The 22,771-nt window shown below is 32.9% G+C and overlaps 1 protein-coding gene and 1 long non-coding RNA gene across 7 annotated transcripts; one reads left to right on the top strand and one right to left on the bottom strand.

Moving 5' to 3' along the window:
• Positions 1–1,921: 1,921 nt before the first annotated feature.
• LOC141398849 (uncharacterized) lies at positions 1,922–8,929 on the bottom strand. Its single transcript, XR_012411718.1, has 3 exons — positions 8,828–8,929; positions 4,293–4,346; positions 1,922–2,014 (listed from the first exon to the last, which is right to left on the bottom strand). It is a non-coding gene; the product is annotated as an uncharacterized lncRNA (long non-coding RNA).
• ari-1 (E3 ubiquitin-protein ligase ariadne-1) lies at positions 8,359–21,740 on the top strand. 6 transcript variants are annotated; one of them, XM_073976555.1, is made up of 9 exons: positions 8,818–8,996; positions 9,377–9,687; positions 10,003–10,419; positions 15,318–15,473; positions 15,546–15,605; positions 15,680–16,329; positions 16,400–16,523; positions 16,600–16,826; positions 20,357–21,740. In XM_073976555.1, exons 3-9 carry the CDS (start codon positions 10,204–10,206, stop codon positions 20,436–20,438), a joined length of 1,515 nt encoding a protein of 504 aa, XP_073832656.1. In that variant the 5' UTR covers positions 8,818–8,996; positions 9,377–9,687; positions 10,003–10,203; the 3' UTR covers positions 20,439–21,740. The 6 variants fall into 6 exon arrangements, with proteins under 6 accessions (XP_073832655.1, XP_073832654.1, XP_073832653.1 ...); XM_073976556.1 differs by having other exon boundaries at positions 8,971–9,273; XM_073976557.1 differs by having other exon boundaries at positions 8,979–9,230.
• Positions 21,741–22,771: the final 1,031 nt, after the last annotated feature.

Here is a 22,771-nt window from a genome sequence, read left to right on the forward strand (position 1 = left end):
ACAGAAAACGCATTTTTTGAGTTACGTCACTCTTTGAGTAAATGAGCGACTGTATGTAAATGGTGATTTTAGTATAATTACGAAAGGAAAATAGTACGTTTAGATTTACGAAATCCACTCGATTTCAAAATGTGTAGCGTATACGTCAAATATGATCTTCTGGGTTTATAAAATGATGATTACACTAGTACTTGGCGAAAACTTTGTTTTGACCACTAAATTACGGTACAAATTTCGTAAGCGTTTTAATACTGCTGATTTTTGACGGTAACCAAAAAATTAGTAAAGGGTTGTTTACACCATCTATCAATGTCGTATGAGATGCCAAATTTTCTCCCTGCGAATGTTGTACACATAGTGTAACCACTATGAAAATTTTCATCTATCAAAATGATTTGGCAACTCATATGTAATTTTTTCATTTAGGGAGCGCTCTATTTGATACGTCATTCTCGTATGTAAACATAAATTTATCAGCTGTTTTCTGACATTCTCAAACAAAAAATGAAAAACAAAATCTTTTAAAAAAGAAAATGGAAAGGTATTTATATTTAAATATTCAGTAAAGTAAAAAAATGGCGTTTATAATGTTATTTTTAGATAGATTGGTCGAAAGAAGCAGTCTTTGAAATGATTGTTTGGTGGCAAAAACATGAATGCCTCTATAACTCCAAACACCAATTCTACCAATTCAGTTTCCTTCAATCAAAATTAAAATTTGCGCAAAATTGCAACTCAGCAATAAATGTAAATAATGACAAAAACAGCTGTTTTTATATTTTTAGGTTATGTCATACGAAAATAACACTTGCAGGTATGAACGCACAAATTGAAAATTGTATGGATGACGTCAATTTTGACAAACATAGAGAATGTCGAATGGGTGAAAGAAATGGCAGCTCATATGACATTGATAGATGGTGTAAACAGCCCTTAAGAGATTGTTACTACAGAGAAGTTCGCCTCTATCGGCCGAACTTTAACCCTTTTTCTTCTTTTACATAATCGTTTTGTGTTTCATTAAATAATTTTTAAAAATGTGTACATACCAGTACCAGACACACTAATGTGTTCCTTATTTATTTTGTATGCTATTGACATATCGCTACAGGATGTATGTTTCAACAAATCTACAATAGTCCTTGTAGTTATGAAATCATCATTGATTATGAATCCTTCATCAATGTAATGATTCCTTATCAATTTAAGGAGGTGGGGAGCATCGGCAAATACAAATATCCTTTCCTGGATATTTATTGGATTTTGGAAATATGGACGATCTGAAGGATATATTATTATATAATGAATACAAACACTTAAAAGAATGACCATACCTTTATTGACACCTATCTCATTCCAAAAAGCTCTATTTGATGAGCCCATATCAGAAACTATACCCACTACAACATATCCAGCGTCACGAAGTTCTTTCAAAATACACTTTAGAATGTCAGCTTTCATTGGTCTGTCAAAATCATAATAAACGGGTTGTTTCCACGATTTCCACAGACCTCTGGCCATGACGACTTGGACCGTTTCACAAGGGTTTCTCACGAAATCAACAACATTGTCATACTCGTGCGTTTCTAATATTTTCATTTCATCAAAGGCGAGTATACAAATTTTATCCTCTTGGCTCATATTTGTTGCATGGGCCATAAATTTCACTGCAATTTTTAAAATACCTTCATTTATATTAATTTTTGAGCACCAACGATGTAATGTGGCAATTGATGGCAATGGAAATCCTTTTTGATATAAATGATTATAAGCTCTTGGTCCCGCTGCATGCAGACAAATTGCATTTGAAATATCGTCCAAGGTATAATGAATCGCCTTAGGTGTGATAATTTTTTTAATTTGGCCTTCGGTGAAAACTGATCGCATACATTTAACAACTTTATTGGCTTGTTCTAGTTGAATCTTAACTTCTGTTAACTCCCTTTGCAACGAAGTTGCCAAGTCCTTATATTTTTTCAACTCCTCGTTCATTTCGCAATAAAGGTGAATGGGTCTAAATGGACATTGGTAAATAATAATATGCAACAAAATAGAGCTCAAGTTCTGAGATGGAAAATTCCTTTTGGTGGTCAAAGTGCTTGGTGGGTATATTATGAATTCCAAAGGACAGGTCCTAGAATTTCTAAGTTATTATATCAGTGACATATCTGCTGCCAAATGTCTTACTTCCTTCAATATCATCTTCGCAATTCATTTAATTTTAATCAGGTATGTGATGGAAAACGATTCGACTCGTTTTGCCATAAATCGAAATTGTATATTTCTAAATTTTGGGTGCCACCGTGGTGCAATGGTATGCACGCCCGCCTTGCACGCAGAACGTCGAGGGTTCGATTCCCCGGCCAGGCAACATCAAACATTTTTTAACGGTGGCAAAATACCCCTCAGTAATGTTGGGCGATAAACAGTAGGTCCCATATCATTAAGCTAAATACGAATCGGGGTGCACTCATTGATATGAGAGAAGTCTCCCTTGATATGAGAGAAGTCTCCCTCCCCATACGGGATGTTGTGGAACAATGTTGTTGTTATCTCTAATTTTGGGGAATATTTCAATGAAATTGGAAATGGATTTTAAAAATATTATTCAAATAAGGCTTGCTTATGCTGATGATATAGACATCATGGGTCGATCAGTAAAAGAAGTAACTGATACCTTTATAAAGGTCGAAGGAGAATCTGCTAAAGTGGGTCTGGCGGTAAACGGTGAGAAGACCAAGTTGATGGTGTCGACGCGCAATGCGTCCATTGAGCTCGGACCGACTGTGGAAGTTGGTTCCTATAATATTGAGGTAGTAAAAGACTTCGTCTACCTCGGCACCTCCGTCAACACAACAAACGACATCAGTTGTGAAATAAAAAGAAGAATTGTATTGGCCAACAGATGCTACTTTGGATTAAGTAAGCAGTTTAAAAACAAAGCCACATCTCGTCAAACAAAAATAACGCTCTACAAAACACTGATACTACCCGTGCTGATGTATGGCTCCGAAGCCTGGGTACTTGCGCAAGCAGACATGGCAGTGCTTGGTGTGTTTGAGAGAAAAATTCTTCGAAAGATCTACGGACCAATCTGCGTTGACGGTGAATATCGACGTCGCATGAACCACGAGCTGTATCTGCTATACAACGACATCAATATTGTTAAACGTATCGAGATGCAGCGATTGCGTTGGCTAGGCCATATCATAAGAATGAGCGATGATGAACCAGCTAAAAAGGCGTATGAATACATGCCACATGGCGGTGCACGCAGAATTGGCAGGCCAAGGAATAGATGGCGCAAACAAGTGGATGTTGAGATGAAAAGGCGCGGTATTCCAGAGAGCAAAGCAACAAATAGAGAGGAATGGAGATCTCTTCTTAGTTCGGCCTATAGAACAAATGTTCTGTAATGGGCCAGCTAAGTAAGTAAGTAAGTATTCAAATAAGGTGTGTTTGCGAATCAAAACTGTCTATATCATCAATGGTACTCCGATTATATACTATTTCGTTTCTGCATATCAAGTTGATTCGGTTTTCATCACATACCTGAATATCTCACAAATGGTTTATAATTTTGGATATCAGTATATGTCTCCCAAAAAGAAGACAAGAACAATGACGTTAACGTGTATCTTAAAAGAAATAGTGGAAAAGGACTACTAAATCAATAGTATATCGACTTCATTGATTGATTTGACTGAATACATGTCCTCTCAGAAATCGCTAAAACAACAGCGATCAATAATATAACACTATGCAACACTGAAAATGCAAACAACTTATAGTATGCATTTTTTGAAAGTACATATTTAGACTACAAAAACCCTAGTAGGGTTTTGTCCTGTCAGATCCAGTTCGGAGTTTATGGCCTCATCTAAACCGGGCTAAAACTGTACTTTTTGCATTTATTAGGCCTTTATCCCAGAAACGAATAGGAGTTTGACCTTTCACAACACGTATTTCAAACACCATTTAACCATGTTTAGATGGGGTCATAAAATCCGAGCTGGATCTGACACAACAAAACCCAGCTAGCATTTCTTGTCGTTTGGATCTGTATTTTCAAAAAATCGTAGGTTCGTGTTGTTTGCACAAGGTTACCTTAAAAATGTTGCACAGTGTAATGCTAATAATTCCTGGTGCCTTATATGCACTATACAAAAAGTCAAAAGTTCGTCTCACGGCTGGTCTGTTCTTCGGATGTTCTTTATATACTCGCCAAGGGCTTTCGTCCCCAAAAGCAAATTTCGTCCGTAATTTGCTTGTTATATAGTGGTTCTACTTACTCAGTTTGAACTTCCTTGCTTTCAACATTGATCCGATTTTCATTAGCAACGATTCTAGAATTAATTGTTATGGACGTATATAAATAGGATTGTAAGTAAATATAGTGGAAAGTAAAAAGCTGTTAACGTATTTGTTGCCTAGATATGTATTATGAAATATCAATAGAGTTTCTTTGCACTTTGAAATTTGATGATCTGTGTAAGTAAAGTCGAATAGATCAAACGTGTGGACTTTAATCATATGTATTTTGCATTTTGTATGTTTTGAGTTAATCTTCTCACAAATTGTGTCACAACCTTAAGTTCCGCTGTAAGCGCTACAGTTATACTGAACTATCGGCCTTTTAGCAGTATCGGACACGTTTCCCGTGTCCACAGTGTCTAATGTAATACTAATGTCTGATGAACTACTTCTAACTGATTCGTTTAGTTGTATTTTTGCCCTAAGTAAAGCATTATTACCGAAAACAATAACTAAACTAATTGCTTGTTGTTTTCAATTAGTTATAGTGTTTTTATCCCTAATACATTTTGGTTTCAACGTCGTATACTAATTTTTGTGACAGACTGTAACTGCGGTCACATGACTGTCTCCATATCGAACAACTAAACCAGGAAGGAACTTCAGCCTATCAAGCAGGTTTAAATAGTATTCGCACTGATGCAGTCGCAGATGTCATCAACAACTCTCTTTCGCAGCTGCCACGACGAAACAGAGTGGTTTTGGCTAAACTACGCTAGGGATAGTGAAGCCCCTTTAATTCCTGTAGGGCAAGGGTTGATGACACCGTGCAAAGCATATGCTCAGCATGTGGCACAGGCCCCACATTGCTCTATTTCACAACACATTGCTCTATTTCAACTGTCCTTTCAAACCTACTGAACTAAGGCAGATAAGCAGGAAATCGACTTAGAAACGTTAAATAAAAACCCGGTTACAACCACAGCAACAAGATCGTCCTGTGATAGACGGAAGGAGCTGGATACGTTTACCATTTTCTTCTACAGGCAAGGATCACAACAGAAGTGTGATATAACAAAAGATGGAAGCCGAACTTAGTAAAAGTGCAAAAAATGACAAGAGAACACTCTTGAAGGGACATTTTAGCAAGTAATTACCTGAAGTACAATGATATAGCAGAAATTGAAAAGCGTATTAAGAGAATTCATGCACTGGGTGGGAGGACGAATACATACGGATTGAAACCTCAGTCTGCTAGGTCTCTTGCAAGATGGCGAAGGTGTTGCATAAGCAGCTAAATTCTTCAAAACATAATGGGGGTTATTCTGAATGTAAATTCCCCATGAGTGTTCCCACTCTCTTCTTTAAAGGAAGCGGCGGAAAGACAAAAAAAAACATTTTTCATTATTATATTGACCCAATTATTTTAGATTTCGACAGCGAACATAAATTAATGTCTAACTATACATGTATGTAAGAACCATCAAATGTAAAGTTATTCTGAAGATACTACAAGCATTTTTCTAGTTCATCGTTTACTGCTCTCTAATATCTAAAGCTGTTTTCGACCTGACTATTTATTACATTCTCATTGATCTGATTACGCTATTTTATGTCTAATAATGTCTCAACACTTTTCATATATTCCAGTATTCAACGTCCATTCTCGTTTAGAAAACATAAAATTTTCAACACACGATTTATACTATTTATACTAAAAATATTCGATTTCGACGACTGGGCTAATTTCTTCCCATATATGGCTTCATATCTGGCAAAGATCTGTATTGGTAAACGAGCTCTATTGCTTAAACAAACTTGTCTGATATGCTGTTTATATTAGAGCTTTTTGCAGGGTTAACCTTCTTTATAAGGATTTGTTTGAAATATAAGCAATGGAATTGACATTTAAAACCCAGTCGGTTTGTTAAATCCGGTTATATATAAACGGGGTATAACTCACACTGCCTTCTGTATGTGTACAGCACGTATGTATTGTATATAAACTTAATAAAATCTTACTCAGATCTGCCAGGAATGGTCGGGATTTCAAATGGTTCATTATAATCATTGGAGCCCACAACATCTTCAATACTGCAAATACATTAAACAGTAACTGAAATAAAATATTTCCAAAAACTTACTATTGGACTTCGGATTCATCTGTCCTTGATACCACAAAGGGTAAGGCACCTGACTGCAAGCATTTCCGTTTTGGAAAATTCATAACATCCGAAGGTAAGAAGTGGTCTCCACATATATATTCTTTACCTGTGAACTTCATTCCACATGCCTCTGACCATTTCCTTTTTAGGTCTTCGCATTTCGGAATGGTAAAAAAAGAACCATTACCACCACATTTCTTTTTTTTACATAAAACACACGTCTTCATGTTTTTTTTTTTTTGTGAATTTCCGTTCAAAATAAAAAAATTATAAAAAAAAATATTGTTGAATTTGAAAATTCAAATATAACTGTCATACGTATGTATATTTTTACATATACATACAAAGTTTGTCAAAATCATTTTGTCAATGAAGGGACGGCATAGCGAATACAACTCTGTGAGTTGTGAGCGTAAGACTACCTTGTATCATTGTATCATGCTTTACTATGGAGGTCGATGTAGAGACGCATAATTTCTTGCAATTTTTTCAATGAAAACACTCTAGTGTGGACAGGGACTAAACAAGCAATTCACGGTAATGCATTATTGTGTGCAAATTTGACGTTTTGCAGGATTTGATGTAACACCTTCCACCATGGTTTTAACCAAGAATCAAAAGACCGAAAAGTCGACTTTTGCTTGGCTATATTACACCATATGCTTTTTCACATGTATGACATCAGCTGGGGCTGGATTCTTGTTCTATGAAAATTTGAAATGAAAAATATTTTCTTTATAAAATTTTTCATTTGAAATTTATTTCCTTTATAAAAGTTTTCATTTCAAATTTTCATAGAACAAGAATTGAGCCCCAGCTGATGTCATACATGTGAAAAGCATATGGTGTAATATTGCCATAATACGTATCCCCAATCTTCTTTTATTTATCTCTTGAGCCAGACATTGAAACTAAACATGAAATTATTTTTGCTCTTAGGAGAGAGCGGAGTTGAAGGCGCTCGCTTTCTCCCTTCTTTCCCATAAGAGCTTTGTTCCTTTACTTTTTAATGGTAAGGGTGGTAAAAGAGAAAAGTGTCAAAATTGCTCTCTCATGAACATTTTTACCAGAAAAGTAAAGGAACGGAAAAATGGTATATCTGGCAGCAATGTCAAAAAGAAACAAAAAAAAACAATTTTCGTCTTTTATTTCACAGTTTTTAATTTAGTTCTGTCAGTGTTCGACTTGTTCTTCGGTTTTTCGTCCATTTTGTGAAATAATCGTCAAACAAAAGTCGAAAAATCAGTTCTGTCATTTTCTACCTGCAGAAATTTTGCTGGTAGCCTGTGGTAGAAGAGAAAGCCATTTTCGTTCTCTCTCCCCTCTCACTCTCTTAAAAATTGCTTCCAGTTTTGCCACTTTTCGGGGTTAAGGAACGCTTTGCAGGTTAAAAACGGTAACAAATGGGAAAAATGGTAACCTCAGGTAAGTAAAGGAACACAGCTAAGTGCTGTTTTACATTTAAACGATTTGTCTTACGATTTTTTGTCTCCTCTTTGCTCATCTTCGTAAATTTCACACACAGGGTTGCATTTTTTTGTAACATGGTACCAAGTGTACATTTTGTCCCAATTTACATTGGGCGAGTTTACTTGCGGCAATTGTCATTTTGTAGGAGAGAGAGGTGAGGCATATGGTAACCCTTTGCCTCTCAGCACCCTCTCTCACCTACAAACTGACAATTGCCGCAAGTAAACTCGCCTAATGTAAATTGGGACTTTGTTAAAAATTCATAATGTAAAAAGAAGGTATTTTATAAAAATATGTTATAAAAATTGTAAAATTCTTATAAAAAATAATTATTTTATGCTTTAAATAATTTTTTTATGTACAAAATTCATTGCAAAACTAAATTTTGTTTCAATTTCTCTTACTATGTTTTGCAACTCTGCCTAACAAGAATAACCACCACAAAGAGGAGACAAAAAATCGTAAGAGAAATCGTTTAAATGTAAAACAGCACTAAGTTCAAAACATTTTCATGAAATTTTTCGTTGTCTGACACAAGAGCTGTTGGTCTTTGAACTATTTAACCAATCACTTTGAAATGATAGCTCCTACTAAAACAGGAGAGTTGGGACATCACATCTCTCTTGGTCTTGACTGGTCAAAAGTCGCCTTATATATCCCTAGTTTGGATCCATTTCATTTGCTGGTGACATCCTCGGTGTTTTTTCGTGCATTAAAGCAATAATAAAAACGACAAATTTCTTCAATTTAGATAAATAAACACCATAAAATTATAACAAAGTAATTTAAACATACAAAAATTAAAAATATTGTGTGAAATTTAATGTAATATATAAAAATTAAATTGTGTGGTGCGAAGAAAAAAATATTTTTGTGTATGTATGAGAAAGAGACAACGATATTCCGTTCCTATAGGTTCCTATAGCTTTTATATTTACCCTTGTTCGTTAGGTTGGCATGGTTGCTTTTTCGTTGCAATTGAAAAATTAACTGCATTTTTAGACGTCAGTGTTTTTTCCCTCAGTCAGCAGCAATTTCTTTGTGTTTCGTTTTGAGAATACGAAAAGAAGAAAAAAATATTTACAGTCAAATATTGTGATAATAAGAGTATGTAAAATTTCTGAGCAAAGTGTTGGCGAATTAAATGTTTTAAGCAAAAAAGTTTCTGTGTTTCTTGGGTTTTTAATGTTTTTCTTTCTTTGTGTGGCCCCATTTGTTTAATAGCCTTGAACTCTGATGTTGTTGGTTTCATTTTATTACAAATTTATTTTATGTTGAATGTGTTGGTGAATATTGATTAAAAAATAACAACGATACGAAAATCAAATTGTTAAAGGATATGTAACCGAGTTTTCCCTTATTTATATAAATAATCCAATTTCATGTAATGAAATAAAGAAGAAAAAAAGAAAAAAAAACTAGTGTATTAAATTCCAACTGTTTGCGTTTGCTTTGCCTTTTCATTCTTTTACATTTTTATTTTTTAGTGCAAAGTTACAGAGAGTGTGTTGTGAGAGGAGGGGTGTCCAATAAGAGAATAAGACTTGTTTAGAGAGTGACAAGTGAATTTCATTATTGTGAATTGAAAGAGTTTACGGAAAATATAATTGGTTATATATTAATTACTTCTCAAAACAAACGGAAAATTAAACCTAAACAAAGGAATTTTAGAAGATATTGATGTGTCACTCACTTCAGATAAACAAGTAAAAAACCCTTATGTGATACAACAATAAACAGCGCAGTTTCCTCTTCAATAATAGCAGCACAACAAAAACAGCAGCAATAACAAGAAAAGGTATTGAGGTGTGCAAAAAAGCGCACACACACAATCCAACAATAACAACAGCAACATGAAAAAGGCTACAAAAACAACAATTCAAAGCTATAGAAATATAACTTGAACAAGGTCAAGTGACGTTTTGCTGTTGTTGCTGCTTCTTCGCAAATAGACAACAGCCAACAGCAGCAAGAAAAATAAGAAACCCCCCATCATAAGTTCACCAACAGCAGCTGTTTATTCACTTTTACAACAAATGTTTTTTTTTGCAATGCAATGACAAATTAACAAGACATATTTATTATGTATTTCCCTTTTCTTCTTTTATTTTAGCCCAACAAAAGAAATAAATTCGCTGCTTTAAAATAAGCAACCCCTTTACAACCATCTTGTGTCATTTATCAACTTCAACGTTTGCCCATCTATAGTTCCCTGTCGCAGACCGTCGTTTGTACTACTCACCCTTTGACTAATAATTGCAATAATTGATATTTTCTAAAAAAAAAAAAAACAACAACACCACCAATCATCACTATGGATTCCGATGAAGATTCATTTGAAATGGATTCCGGTAATGTGTCATCAGGTGATGATGGCGATGATGATTTTGTTATGGATGTCATGGATGATATAGCAACAGCCCATGAACGTCAAGCTGAATCCGATGAATATCATTATGAAGTTTTAACCACAGAGGAAATTGTCCAACATCAAAGGGAGATAATCGATGAAGTTAAAGGCGTAATAAAGGTGAGTAATTTTGTTTGTCTATCAAAATGTCATAATGGAAATGAAAAGCAAAAATAATAGCAATTATTGTAGGTATTGTCCGTTAACAAGAGAAAAGAGAGAGATTTAGTAATGAGATAGAGAGAGGTCATTAACATTGACAGTATGTCAAATGATCGTTTGCCTAGTTAATTGACATCAGCTGATTTTGTTATTGTGAATGGTAGATTAAAATTAATTTTGCAATTGAAATTGAAAGAAATTTGGAATATTAACGGAATTTAATGGGAATGTTTTATCATGATGGAATTGTAAGGTGGCGTAAAACGGCCAGCTGATTGGTTTCAATCTGTCAAATATTTTGTTATTGTGAATAAATTGTATGAAAACGTAAACAAACATTTTGACATATTGAAGAATTTTCGGCCAAAATAGAGTTGTTGTTGTGCTACTTACGTGACCTGTTAAATAGATCTTGTGTTTTATGAACAGAAACGGAATATTGGAGGTATTGTCCGTTAACAAGAGAAAAAGAGAAATTTAGTAATGAGATTGAGAGAGGTCATTAACATTGACAGTATGTCAAATGATCGTTTGCCTAGTTAATTGACATCAGCTGATTTTGTTATTGTGAATTAGATTAAGATTAATTTTGCAAATGAAAATGTAAAATCTAAAGGAATTTGGAAATATTAACGGAATTCAATGGGGACGTTTTATGAACGGACAGAAAGGGAACATGAACGTGCAAATTCCCTTTCTTTCTACTCTCCTCTATGGGTTCGGAGTTGCAAACTTCTCACATATATTTGACATCATTGAAGTAGGGCTGCTGTGAAATGTAGGTGATTCGTGTTATTTTGAATAATTATACATTTAGTATTACAGAGAAATATATCAAAACAATCAATTTTTTATTGGCATAAAATATAAAGAAATGCACCCTTTTAACATTTTAATGATTAGAATTCGTGGCCTTACAGTTCGAAGACCTAATGCCATGGAAACGAAAATTGTGCATTGTAATGTATTAGCTGATTTCTCGATTATGATTGGACATTTTATTAATGCAAGGAGAGAGGAATCAAACTTTTATTTCCTAAAGTAGGAAGTAAAATAAATAAATTTTAAGGTCTTCTATAATAGACAGAAAGAAGACCCTTTAAGGTCCTTTCTAGTAGACAGAAGACCTTTTAAGATTTTCTCTAGTAGACAATAACTTTTAAAGGTCTTTACTAGTAGACAGAAGCCTTTCAGGTTCTCCTCTAGCATACAGAAGGCCTTCTAAGGTTTTCGATAGCAGACAGAATCCCTTTTAAGGTCACCTTTTGTAGAAAGAAGACCTTTCAGGGGATTTCTCTAGTAGACGGAAGAAGTTTTAAAGTCTTTACAGAAGACGGAATACCTTTAAAGATCTTCTCTGCTATACAGAAGACCTTTTAAGGTCTTCTTTAGTAGACAGAATACCTCTTAAGGTCTTCTTTGGCAGATAAAAGGCCTTTTACGGTCTTCTCTAGTAGACAGAAGTCCTTTTAAATTTTTCTCTTGTATACAGGAGACATTTTAAAGTATTCTCAAGTTGACAGATTTTAAGGTATTCTCTAGTAAACAGAGTAACTTTTAAAGGTCGTTACTTTTAGGTTCTCCTCTAACACACAGAAGGCTTTCTAAGGTTATCGGTACTAGACAGAAGTCCTTTTAAGGTTTTCTCTAGTACACAGAAGACATTTCAAGGGTCTGCTATAGCAGACAGAAGACCTTGTTAGGTCTGCCCCTAGTATACAGACGACTTTTTTGATCTTCTCTAGTACATAGAAGACCTTTCTCTAGAAGACAGAAGACCTTTCACGGTCTTCTCTAGTAGATAGAATACCTTTACGGTCTTCTCTAGTAGACAGAAGGCCTTTTAAGGAGGCAGACAAAAGACTTTTATAAAATTTATAAAAGACCCTTTAAGCTCTTCTCTAATAGGCAAATGACCTTGTAAAGTCTTCCCTAGTAGACAGAAGACCTTTTAAGTTCTTGTCTAGTAGACAGAAGACATCTTAATGTCTTCCCGAGTAGACAGACGACCCTGTTAGGTCTTCTCTAGTAGACAGGAGACCTTTTATGGTCTTTTATAGTAGACAGGAGACCTTTTATGGTCTTTTATAGTAGACAAAAGACCTTTTATGGACATAAGACCTTTTATGGTCTTCTCTAGTAGACAAAGACATTTTGTTGTCTTCTCTAGTGGACAGAAGTACTTTTATGGTCTTCTCTAGAAGACAGAATACGTTTTAATGTTTTTGCTAGCAGAACGAAACCTGTTAAGGTCTCCAAGAGACAGAAGACCTTTTAAGAAATTTGATACTAGACATAAGACCTATTAAGGTCTTCTCTAGTAGACAAAATACCTTTTATGGCCTTCTCTATTAGACAAAACGCCTTTTGAGGTATTCTCATGTATACAGACAACAGACTTTTAGTGTCTTCTCTAATAGACAGAAGACCTTTTTAGGTATTCGCTAGTATATACGAGTTGAAGACACTTTAAGGTCTTCTTTAGTGGGCAAATGACCTTGTAAAGTCTTCCCTGGTAGACAGAAGACCTTTTAAGGTCTTGTCTAGTATATAGAAGACCTTGTACAGAATAACTTTTTTGGTCTTCTCTAGTAGACAGAAGGTCTTTAATAGTAGACGGAAGAACCTGTAAGGTCTTCTCTAGGAGACAGAATACCTTTTTTAGGACTTCTCTAGTAGACAGAAGTCTTTTTAAGGTCTTCTGTAGTAGATAAAAAGGTATTCTCAAGTAGACAGAAGTTCTTTTTCGGGTCTCCTCTAGTGGACAGACGGCCTTTTAAGGTCCAAGCTAGTAGACAGGGAAACCTTATAAGGTCTTCTCTTGTAGACAGAAGACTTTTTAAGGTCTTGTATTGTACACAGAAGACCGTTTAAGGTCTTCTCTAGTAGAAAGAAAACCTTTTAAGGTCTTCTCTAGCAGACAGAAGATCTTTTAACGTCTTCTATAGTAGATAAAAGACCTTCTAAGGTTTTCTCATGTAGATAGAAAGTCTTATATGGTATTCTCTAATGTACACAAAATTTTAAATGTCTTCTCTAGTGGACAGAAGACCTTTAAAGGTGTTCTCTACTAGACAGAAGACCTTTTAAGGTATTTATGAGTAGACGAAAGTCCTTTTAAGTTAATCTCTAGTAAACAGAAGTTCTTTTAGGTTCTCTAGTAGACGGATGACATTTTAAGGTATTCTCAAGTTGGCTGAAGTTCTTCTGAAGTCAACAGAAGACCTTTTAAGGTCTTTCTCTAGTAGACAGAAGAATTTTTAAAGGTTTTCTATAGTAGACTGAAGACATTTTAAGGTATTCGCTAATAGACAGAAGAGCTTGCAAGACCTTTCCTTCTATAGCATAAATTTTATGATCTTCATCAGTAGACAGTAGACCTTTTCAGTATTTTATATAAAAAAAGATATGCCTGTTTAAATTTGAAAATGTAGGAAACCCAGATTTTCACTACTTTTACCATTATAAAATAATAAAACGAAGTGACGCAAACGAGCCAAAGGTATTTCCGTTGTCTATGGACCTCAATACGATAGATTTTTATAACAGAACGCTTGAATATTTTTCTGGTCAGCTTTTGTAGCACAGTGCCATTTATCGATATTTTCCGAAAAATGTGCACTTTCTCAAGGCCAAAACTGCCTGAAGGAGCAATCCAATACTTTTGCGGTGTAGAAGAGAGTTCTTAATTATTGTGTTGGCTACAATTTTGTTCTTTGTGTTGGATCGCAAATCTCAATGGTTTGGCTGTTATATGCCAAAATATCCAAAAACGTCAATAAAAAACTTCAAGTCAAAATTGTTGTTGTAACAGTGTTTTATTATTATGTTTGTATGTTCGTTCTGCTGTTCAATCTGGCTCTGGGTCTATCTCCAGTTCCAGGAAGTTGTCTACTTCGATGGGATGTAACCACAGATCCACTGGAGTCAGATGAGTAGGCTTGGCGGGGCAGTTGAATAGGTGCTTAGTATCGTGCGGGCCCATGCCGAATACTGGGCAGATGTCTTGCACGGTGCGATCGATTTCCGCCCAATAGGAATTTAGGCGACTGCAATATCCCGAGCGTAATTGGGCAAAAACTACTCTGGTTTGTCGTGGCAGCTGACGCTCTTCAGCTGCGATAGATGGTGGATGTGCTCCGATGACCGTGTGAATGCTGTTCAAACCTCCCTGATATGCCTGTTGATCTAGAGGTTCTCTCCTATATTGTTGGACCGTCGTCTCTAGAGCATGAATATCCTTCTTGATACATACATACAATCGGGAGGCTCGATTTTCATCTTTGCTCAGTTCAATCCCAGGACTTAGAAAAGCGAAGGGCCCATTAAGGTTTTTTCCTTCCACACAAATCGCCCCGGCCTACATATATAAAATAATTTGTAACTTATTTGTACAAGTTAAGCCATTGACAAGTCAACTGAGAATGCTTACGACTGATAAATTTCCCTTTGACACATTAACCTCACACATAGTCTTTAGGAAAATACGAGATAAATCAAAGGATAATAATTATACAAAAATAAAAATTAATAGAAATTAATTGGTATGTATGTACATATGTACTTATGCGTGCAGATGTTGAGAACAATGTTGCAATTATAGGTTATGCTTTAAATTAGGCCAAGGATAGTAATGATGGTTACATGGACGACGACACATTGTAATCACACATACCAAAAACACAATAAAAGGCAACGTTGTTGCATACAATTTGTCACATACAAACACATCTACATAAGTAAAAGTATTAATGTGTTTCAACGTAGGAAAACAATTATACTCTGATAACAAATTATAGAATTGTTTTCAACTATTAATTAAAAATTTTTATCTTTTCTTTTTGTTTTAATTTTAGCTACAACCAACTGTCACACGAATACTTCTAAACCACTTTAAATGGGACAAGGAGAAACTTTTAGAGAAATACTTTGATGGTAATGCAGATGAATTTTTCCGTGGTGCACATGTTATAAATCCATTTAATAAACCTGCCAATGCCAACAAACAAAAGGTAAGAGGTCCCTGATCCTTAAAATTTGACAAATATAACTGAACTCTACTACCTACTTTCTTTCTATTCCAGAATTCAAAAGCTAATACAGCTGAAGAATGTGAAATTTGCTTTTCACAATTACCCTCAGATGTAAGTGTATTGTGATGACCAAACCCCATTACCTCAGAAATATAACTATGTTTGTTTATGATTTGTTTTCACAGTCTATGGCTGGCTTAGAATGTGGTCATCGTTTCTGCTTAAACTGCTGGCGTGAATATCTAACAACGAAGATAGTTACCGAGGGCCTTGGCCAATCAATTTCATGTGCCGCTCACGGCTGTGATATATTGGTAGATGATGTTACTGTTATGAAACTGGTACATGATGGTCGTGTGCGTGTCAAATATCAACAACTGATCACCAATAGTTTTGTCGAATGCAATCAATTGTTACGCTGGTGTCCGTCCATTGATTGCACCTATGCAATTAAAGTATCCTATGTTGAATCACGACCGGTACGTTGTAAATGTGGCCACAAATTTTGTTTTGTATGCGGTGAAAATTGGCATGATCCTGTCAAGTGCCGTTGGCTAAAGAAATGGATTAAGAAATGCGATGATGACTCGGAGACAAGTAATTGGATTGCCGCCAACACCAAAGAGTGTCCCAAGTGCAATGTAACAATCGAAAAGGATGGTGGCTGTAATCACATGGTGTGTAAGAATCAAAATTGTAAACATGATTTTTGTTGGGTTTGTTTGGGCTCATGGGAGCCACACGGTTCGTCATGGTACAATTGTAATCGTTATGATGAAGATGAAGCCAAAGCAGCACGTGATGCACAAGAAAAGTTTAGATCATCATTAGCAAGGTAAAACAGACTGGTTGTGCTTAAAAGTTTAAGATCCATATCAATACACCTATTTGATATCTTCTTACAGATATTTACATTACTATAATCGTTATATGAATCATATGCAATCTTTGAAATTTGAAAATAAGTTGTATGCCTCTGTAAAACATAAAATGGAAGAAATGCAGCAGCACAACATGTCATGGATTGAAGTAAGTTGGGAACATTGAATGCTTCCATTTTATTAAATTTTCTTGTTATTTTTTGTTTTTTCCATTTCCTTTCCAGGTGCAATTTCTTAAAAAGGCCGTTGATATCTTATGCCAATGTCGTCAAACTCTCATGTATACGTATGTTTTTGCGTATTATTTAAAGAAAAACAATCAATCAATGATATTCGAAGATAATCAAAAGGATTTAGAATCTGCCACAGAAACATTATCGGAATATTTGGAACGTGATATAACATCAGAAAACTTAGCTGATATCAAACAAAAAGTTCAAGATAAATATAGGTAAGACTCATTTTGAAAGTTTATACATAAAAATTAAAATTGGTCACAGTAAACAAATTAAAATTTGAATAATTCCGAGAGAAAGTCTTGTTGTTAAGTCTTGGAATTTCTATCGGAAATCTTGTTATCGACAATAATAATTTCTACAGAAAATCTTGTCATCGATAGAATTTTTTTTTAGAAAATGTTATTGTCAACAAGGTTTTCTATAGAAAATCTTGTTGTCGACAAAAATGTCTATAGAAAATCTTGTTGTCGAAAAGAATTTCTATAGAAAATCTTGTTGTCGACAAGAATTTCTTTAGAAAATATTGTAATCGACAAGAATTTCTATAGAAAATCTTGATATCGGCAAGAATTTTTACAGAAAATGTTGTTATCGACAACAAAAATATTGTTATAGACAAGTATTCCTATAGAAATTTTTGCTATCGGCATTAATTTCTGTAGAAAATCTGGTTACCGACAGGTATTCTATTGTTATCGACAAGATTTCTATAGAAAATCTTGTTATCGACAAGAATTTCTATAGAAAATCTTGCTATCGACAAGAATTTCTATAGAAAATCTTGCTATCGACAAGAATTTCTATAGAAAATCTTGTTATCGACAAGAATTTCTATAGAAAATCTTGTTATCGACAAGAATTTCTATAGAAAATCTTGTTATCGACAATAATTTCTATAGAAAATCTTGTTATCGACAAGAATTTCTATAGAAAATCTTGTTATCGACAAGAATTTCTATAGAAAATCTTGTTTTCGACAAGAATTTCTATAGAAAATCTTGTTATCGACAAGAATTTCTATAGAAAATCTTGTTATCCACAAGAATTCCTATAGAAAATCGTGTTATCGACAAGAATTTTTATAGAAAATATTGTTATCGACAATAATTTCTATAGAAAGTCTTGTCATCGACAATGGTTTCTATAGAAAATCTTGTTATCGACAAGGGTTTCTATAGAAAATCTTGTTATCGACAAGGGTTTCTATAGAAAATCTTGTTATCGACAAGGGTTTCTATAGAAAATCTTGTTATCGACAAGGGTTTCTATAGAAAATCTTGTTATCGACAAGGGTTTCTATAGAAAATCTTGTTATCGACAAGGGTTTCTATAGAGAATCTTGTTATCGACAAGGGTTTCTATAGAAAATCTTGTTATCGACAAGGGTTTCTATAGAAAATCTTGTTATCGACAAGGGTTTCTATAGAAAATCTTGTTATCGACAAGGGTTTCTATAGAAAATCTTGTTATCGACAAGGGTTTCTATAGAAAATCTTGTTATCGACAAGGGTTTCTATAGAAAATCTTGTTATCGACAAGGGTTTCTATAAAAAATCTTGTTATCGACAAGTGTTTCTATAGAAAATCTTGTTATCGACAAGAATTTCTATAGAAAATCTTGTTATCGACAAGAATTTCTATAGAAAATCTTGTTATCGACAAGAATTTCTATAGAAAATCTTGTTATCGACAAGAATTTCTATAGAAAATATTATAATCGACTAGAATTTCTATAGAAAATGTTGTTATCGACAAGGGTTTCTATAGAAAATCTTGTTATCGACAAGAATTTCTATAGAAAATCTTGTTATCGACAAGAATTTCTATAGAAAATCTTGTTATCGACAAGAATTTCTATAGAAAATCTTGTTATCGACAAGAATTTCTATAGAAAATCTTGTTATCGACAAGGGTATCTATAGAAAATCTTGTTATCGACAAGGGTTTCTATAGAAAATCTTGTTATCGACAAGGGTTTCTATAGAAAATCTTGTTATCGACAAGGGTTTCTATAGAAAATCTTGTTATCGACAAGGGTTTCTATAGAAAATCTTGTTATCGACAAGGGTTTCTATAGAAAATCTTGTTATCGACAAGGGTTTCTATAGAAAATCTTGTTATCGACAAGGGTTTCTATAGAAAATCTTGTTATCGACAAGGGTTTCTATAGAAAATCTTGTTATCGACAAGGGTTTCTATAGAGAATCTTGTTATCGACAAGGGTTTCTATAGAAAATCTTGTTATCGACAAGGGTTTCTATAGAAAATCTTGTTATCGACAAGGGTTTCTATAGAAAATCTTGTTATCGACAAGGGTTTCTATAGAAAATCTTGTTATCGACAAGGGTTTCTATAGAAAATCTTGTTATCGACAAGGGTTTCTATAGAAAATCTTGTTATCGACAAGGGTTTCTATAAAAAATCTTGTTATCGACAAGTGTTTCTATAGAAAATCTTGTTATCGACAAGAATTTCTATAGAAAATCTTGTTATCGACAAGAATTTCTATAGAAAATCTTGTTATCGACAAGAATTTCTATAGAAAATCTTGTTATCGACAAGAATTTCTATAGAAAATATTATAATCGACTAGAATTTCTATAGAAAATGTTGTTATCGACAAGGGTTTCTATAGAAAATCTTGTTATCGACAAGAATTTCTATAGAAAATCTTGTTATCGACAAGAATTTCTATAGAAAATCTTGTTATCGACAAGAATTTCTATAGAAAATCTTGTTATCGACAAGAATTTCTATAGAAAATCTTGTTATCGACAAGGGTATCTATAGAAAATCTTGTTATCGACAAGGGTTTCTATAGAAAATCTTGTTATCGACAAGGGTTTCTATAGAAAATCTTGTTATCGACAAGGGTTTCTATAGAAAATCTTGTTATCGACAAGGGTTTCTATAGAAAATCTTGTTATCGACAAGGGTTTCTATAGAAAATCTTGTTATCGACAAGGGTTTCTATAGAAAATCTTGTTATCGACAAGGGTTTCTATAGAAAATCTTGTTATCGACAAGGGTTTCTATAGAAAATCTTGTTATCGACAAGAATTTCTTTAGAAAATCTTGTTATCGACAAGAATTCTATAGAAAATATTGTTATCAACAAGAATTTCTATAGAAAATCTTGTTATCGACAAGAATTTCTATAGAAAATATTATAATCGACTAGAATTTCTATAGAAAATGTTGTTATCGACAAGAATTTCTATAGAAAATCTTGTTATCGACAAGAATTTCTATAGAAAATCTTGTTATCGACAAGAATTTCTATAGAAAATCTTGTTATCGACAAGAATTTCTATAGAAAATCTTGTTATCGACAAGAATTTCTATAGAAAATCTTGTTATCGACAATAATTTCTATAGAAAATCTTGTTATCGACAAGAATTTCTATAGAAAATCTTTTTATCGACAAGAATTTCTATAGAAAATCTTTTTATCGACAAGAATTTCTATAGAAAATCTTGTTATCGACCAGAATTTCTATAGAAAATCTTGTTATCGACAAGAATTTGTATAGAAAATCTTGTTATCGACAAGAATTTCTATAGAAAATCTTGTTATCGACAAGATTTTCTATAGAAAATTTTATCAACAGAAATATCTATAGGAAATGTTATCTTGTTTTCGATCACACGTCCTAAAGAAAATCCTGTTGCTATATCCTTCAAATCTTGTTAACGTTATGTTTGTTATTCATTACGTTCATTTTTATTTTTTTCATTGCAGATATTGTGAAAAGAGATGTACAGTACTTTTAGACCATGTGCATGAGGGCTACGAAAAGGATTGGTGGGAATATTTGGAATGACGAGATATTCAAGAACCGTTGCTAGGGCGATATGGTGGTAATAAATTAAAAAGAAATTCGTTATAATTCAAGAAGAAAAATAAATAAACCAGCAAACTGAGTAGCAGAACATGTAAAACAGCAACAAACAAAAAGAAAAACAAAAAACATGAAACAAATTAACAATTAAAACAAAAACATTTTACTATATATACAACCACAAAACGAAACATAATAATTAAATAACAAAAAACAAATTTAAATAGTTATAATAACAATAAACAAAAACCAATAAACACCAACAAAAAAAAATCAGAAAAAAATATATGAAAATGGTTTTGGTCCTTTGAAAGAGCATCAACAGAAAATTGGGCAGAAGCAATGGAAGGAAATCACTTGGAAGGAAATTTTAGTCTAAAGAAAAAATGTTAAGAAATTTATTATTCATTGGAATTCGACATGAACAGAAAGTAAACCCTAATAATAACTCATATAAAATGCTTAGCATTATTAGATTTATTTAAATTAATTGAAAAAAGAGTAAACAAAAACATGCGTTTTTAGCAAGCCAAGTGATTGACCGGTTTTGTTGGTTTTACAAATAAATAGGATTTTCTCTTAATTAAAAATAAAGCATACATTTAGGCTATATTATCAAATTAGTTCATTCTTGAAAAAGAAATTCTTTTTGAAAGCAAAAATCAAGTAACATATTTAAGTTCTAGTTCCCCTCAAAAACTAACAAAGCTTTACAAACAAGCAGGATTTCTTTACCACAGCCCCAAAATATCTTTACTTCTTCTGCCAGCCAACCAATCAGCCACAACAAGCAACAATTACAAAATATAAAATTTTGTTCTTTTACTTTATTCTCCTTACCACATTATCACTTATAAAATATATTGTGAAGCTATATAAACAAACTATGTTTTTAAATACAGGACATAAACAAAAACAAAATAAAATGAAATAAATTATTCTTATATAGCTAAAACCCATAGGTTGGTTTAAAAAAAAAATTGAGTTAATCGAGAATCTTTTTCTCCTGCCTATATTTTAATCTTTTGTTTACGTTTCTCTTTTTTATTTGTTCATTTCATGCATTAGTTGTTATTAGTCCATAAAAACATAAAATATTTTAAATTACATTTTTTTCTATTGTATTTTTTATTCTCATTCATTTACTCTACGTATATTCAAAAATTTATTTAATTGCTTTAAAATTATCATTAAAAAACTTTAAATGTAAATAGTTCTCTATTTGTCTTATTAAAAAGAAACTTAAATAAATAAAAACAAATAAAATTGTATAAAAATATAAAATGGGTTGTTATTTTATAGAAGGGTTAGAATAGGTTTTTTGGATTATATAAAAAAATCTTGTCGATAGAAAGATTTTCTATAAATATTCTTATCGATAACAAGATTTTCTATAGAAATTCTTGTCGATAACAAGATTTTCTATAGATATTCTTATCGATAACAAGATTTTCTATAGAAATTCTTGTCGATAACAAGATTTTCTATAGAAATGTTTATCGATAAAAAGATTTTCTATAGAAATTCTTGTCGATAACAAGATTTTCTATAGAAATTCCTGTCGATAACAAGATTTTCTAAAGAAATTTTTGCCGATAACAAGATTTTCTATAGAAATTCGTGTAGATAATAAGATTTTCTATAGAAATTCTTGTCGATAACAAGATTTTCTATAGAAATTATTGTCGATAACAAGATTTTCTATAGAAATTCTTGTCGATAACAAGATTTTCTATGGAAGTTCTTGTCGATAATAAGATTTTCTATAGAAATCCTTGTCGATAAAAAGATTTTCTATAGAAATTCTTGTCGATAAAAAGATTTTCTATAGAAATTCTTGTCGATAACAAGATTTTCTATAGAAATTCTTGTCGATAAGGAGAATTTCAATGGAAATTCTTATGGATAACAATATTTTCTATAGAAATTCTTGTCGATAACAAGATTTTCTATAGAAATTCTTGTCGATAACAAGATTTTCCATGGAAATTCTTGTGGATAATAAGACTTTCTATAGAAATTCTTGTCGATAACAAGATTTTCTATAGAAGTTCTTGTCGATAAAAAGATTTTCTATAGAAATTCTTGTCGATAACAAGATTTTCTATAGAAATTCTTGTCGACAACAAGATTTTCTATAGAAATTCTTGTCGATAACAAGATTTTCTATAGAAATTCTTGTCGATAACAAGATTTTCTATAGAAATTCTTGTCGATAACAAGATTTTCTATAGAAATTCTTGTCGATAACAAGATTTTCTATAGAAATTCATGTCGATAACAAGATTTTCTATAGAAATTCTTGTCGATAACAA

Source organism: Musca autumnalis, unplaced genomic scaffold (assembly GCF_047663935.1).
Source record: "Musca autumnalis isolate F117 unplaced genomic scaffold, ASM4766393v1 scaffold_3, whole genome shotgun sequence".
NCBI lineage: Eukaryota > Metazoa > Arthropoda > Insecta > Diptera > Muscidae > Musca > Musca autumnalis.

Bases quoted from the DNA above. Each gene is read 5' to 3' on its own strand.
- ari-1 (XM_073976554.1), top strand. From the start codon at position 10,204: ATGGATTCCGATGAAGATTCATTTGAAATGGATTCCGGTAATGTGTCA. The intron at 10,420-15,317 runs GTGAGTAATTTT...TTTTAATTTTAG, and splicing joins AAGTTAAAGGCGTAATAAAG to CTACAACCAACTGTCACACG. The intron at 16,827-20,356 runs GTAAGACTCATT...TTTTCATTGCAG, and splicing joins AAAGTTCAAGATAAATATAG to ATATTGTGAAAAGAGATGTA.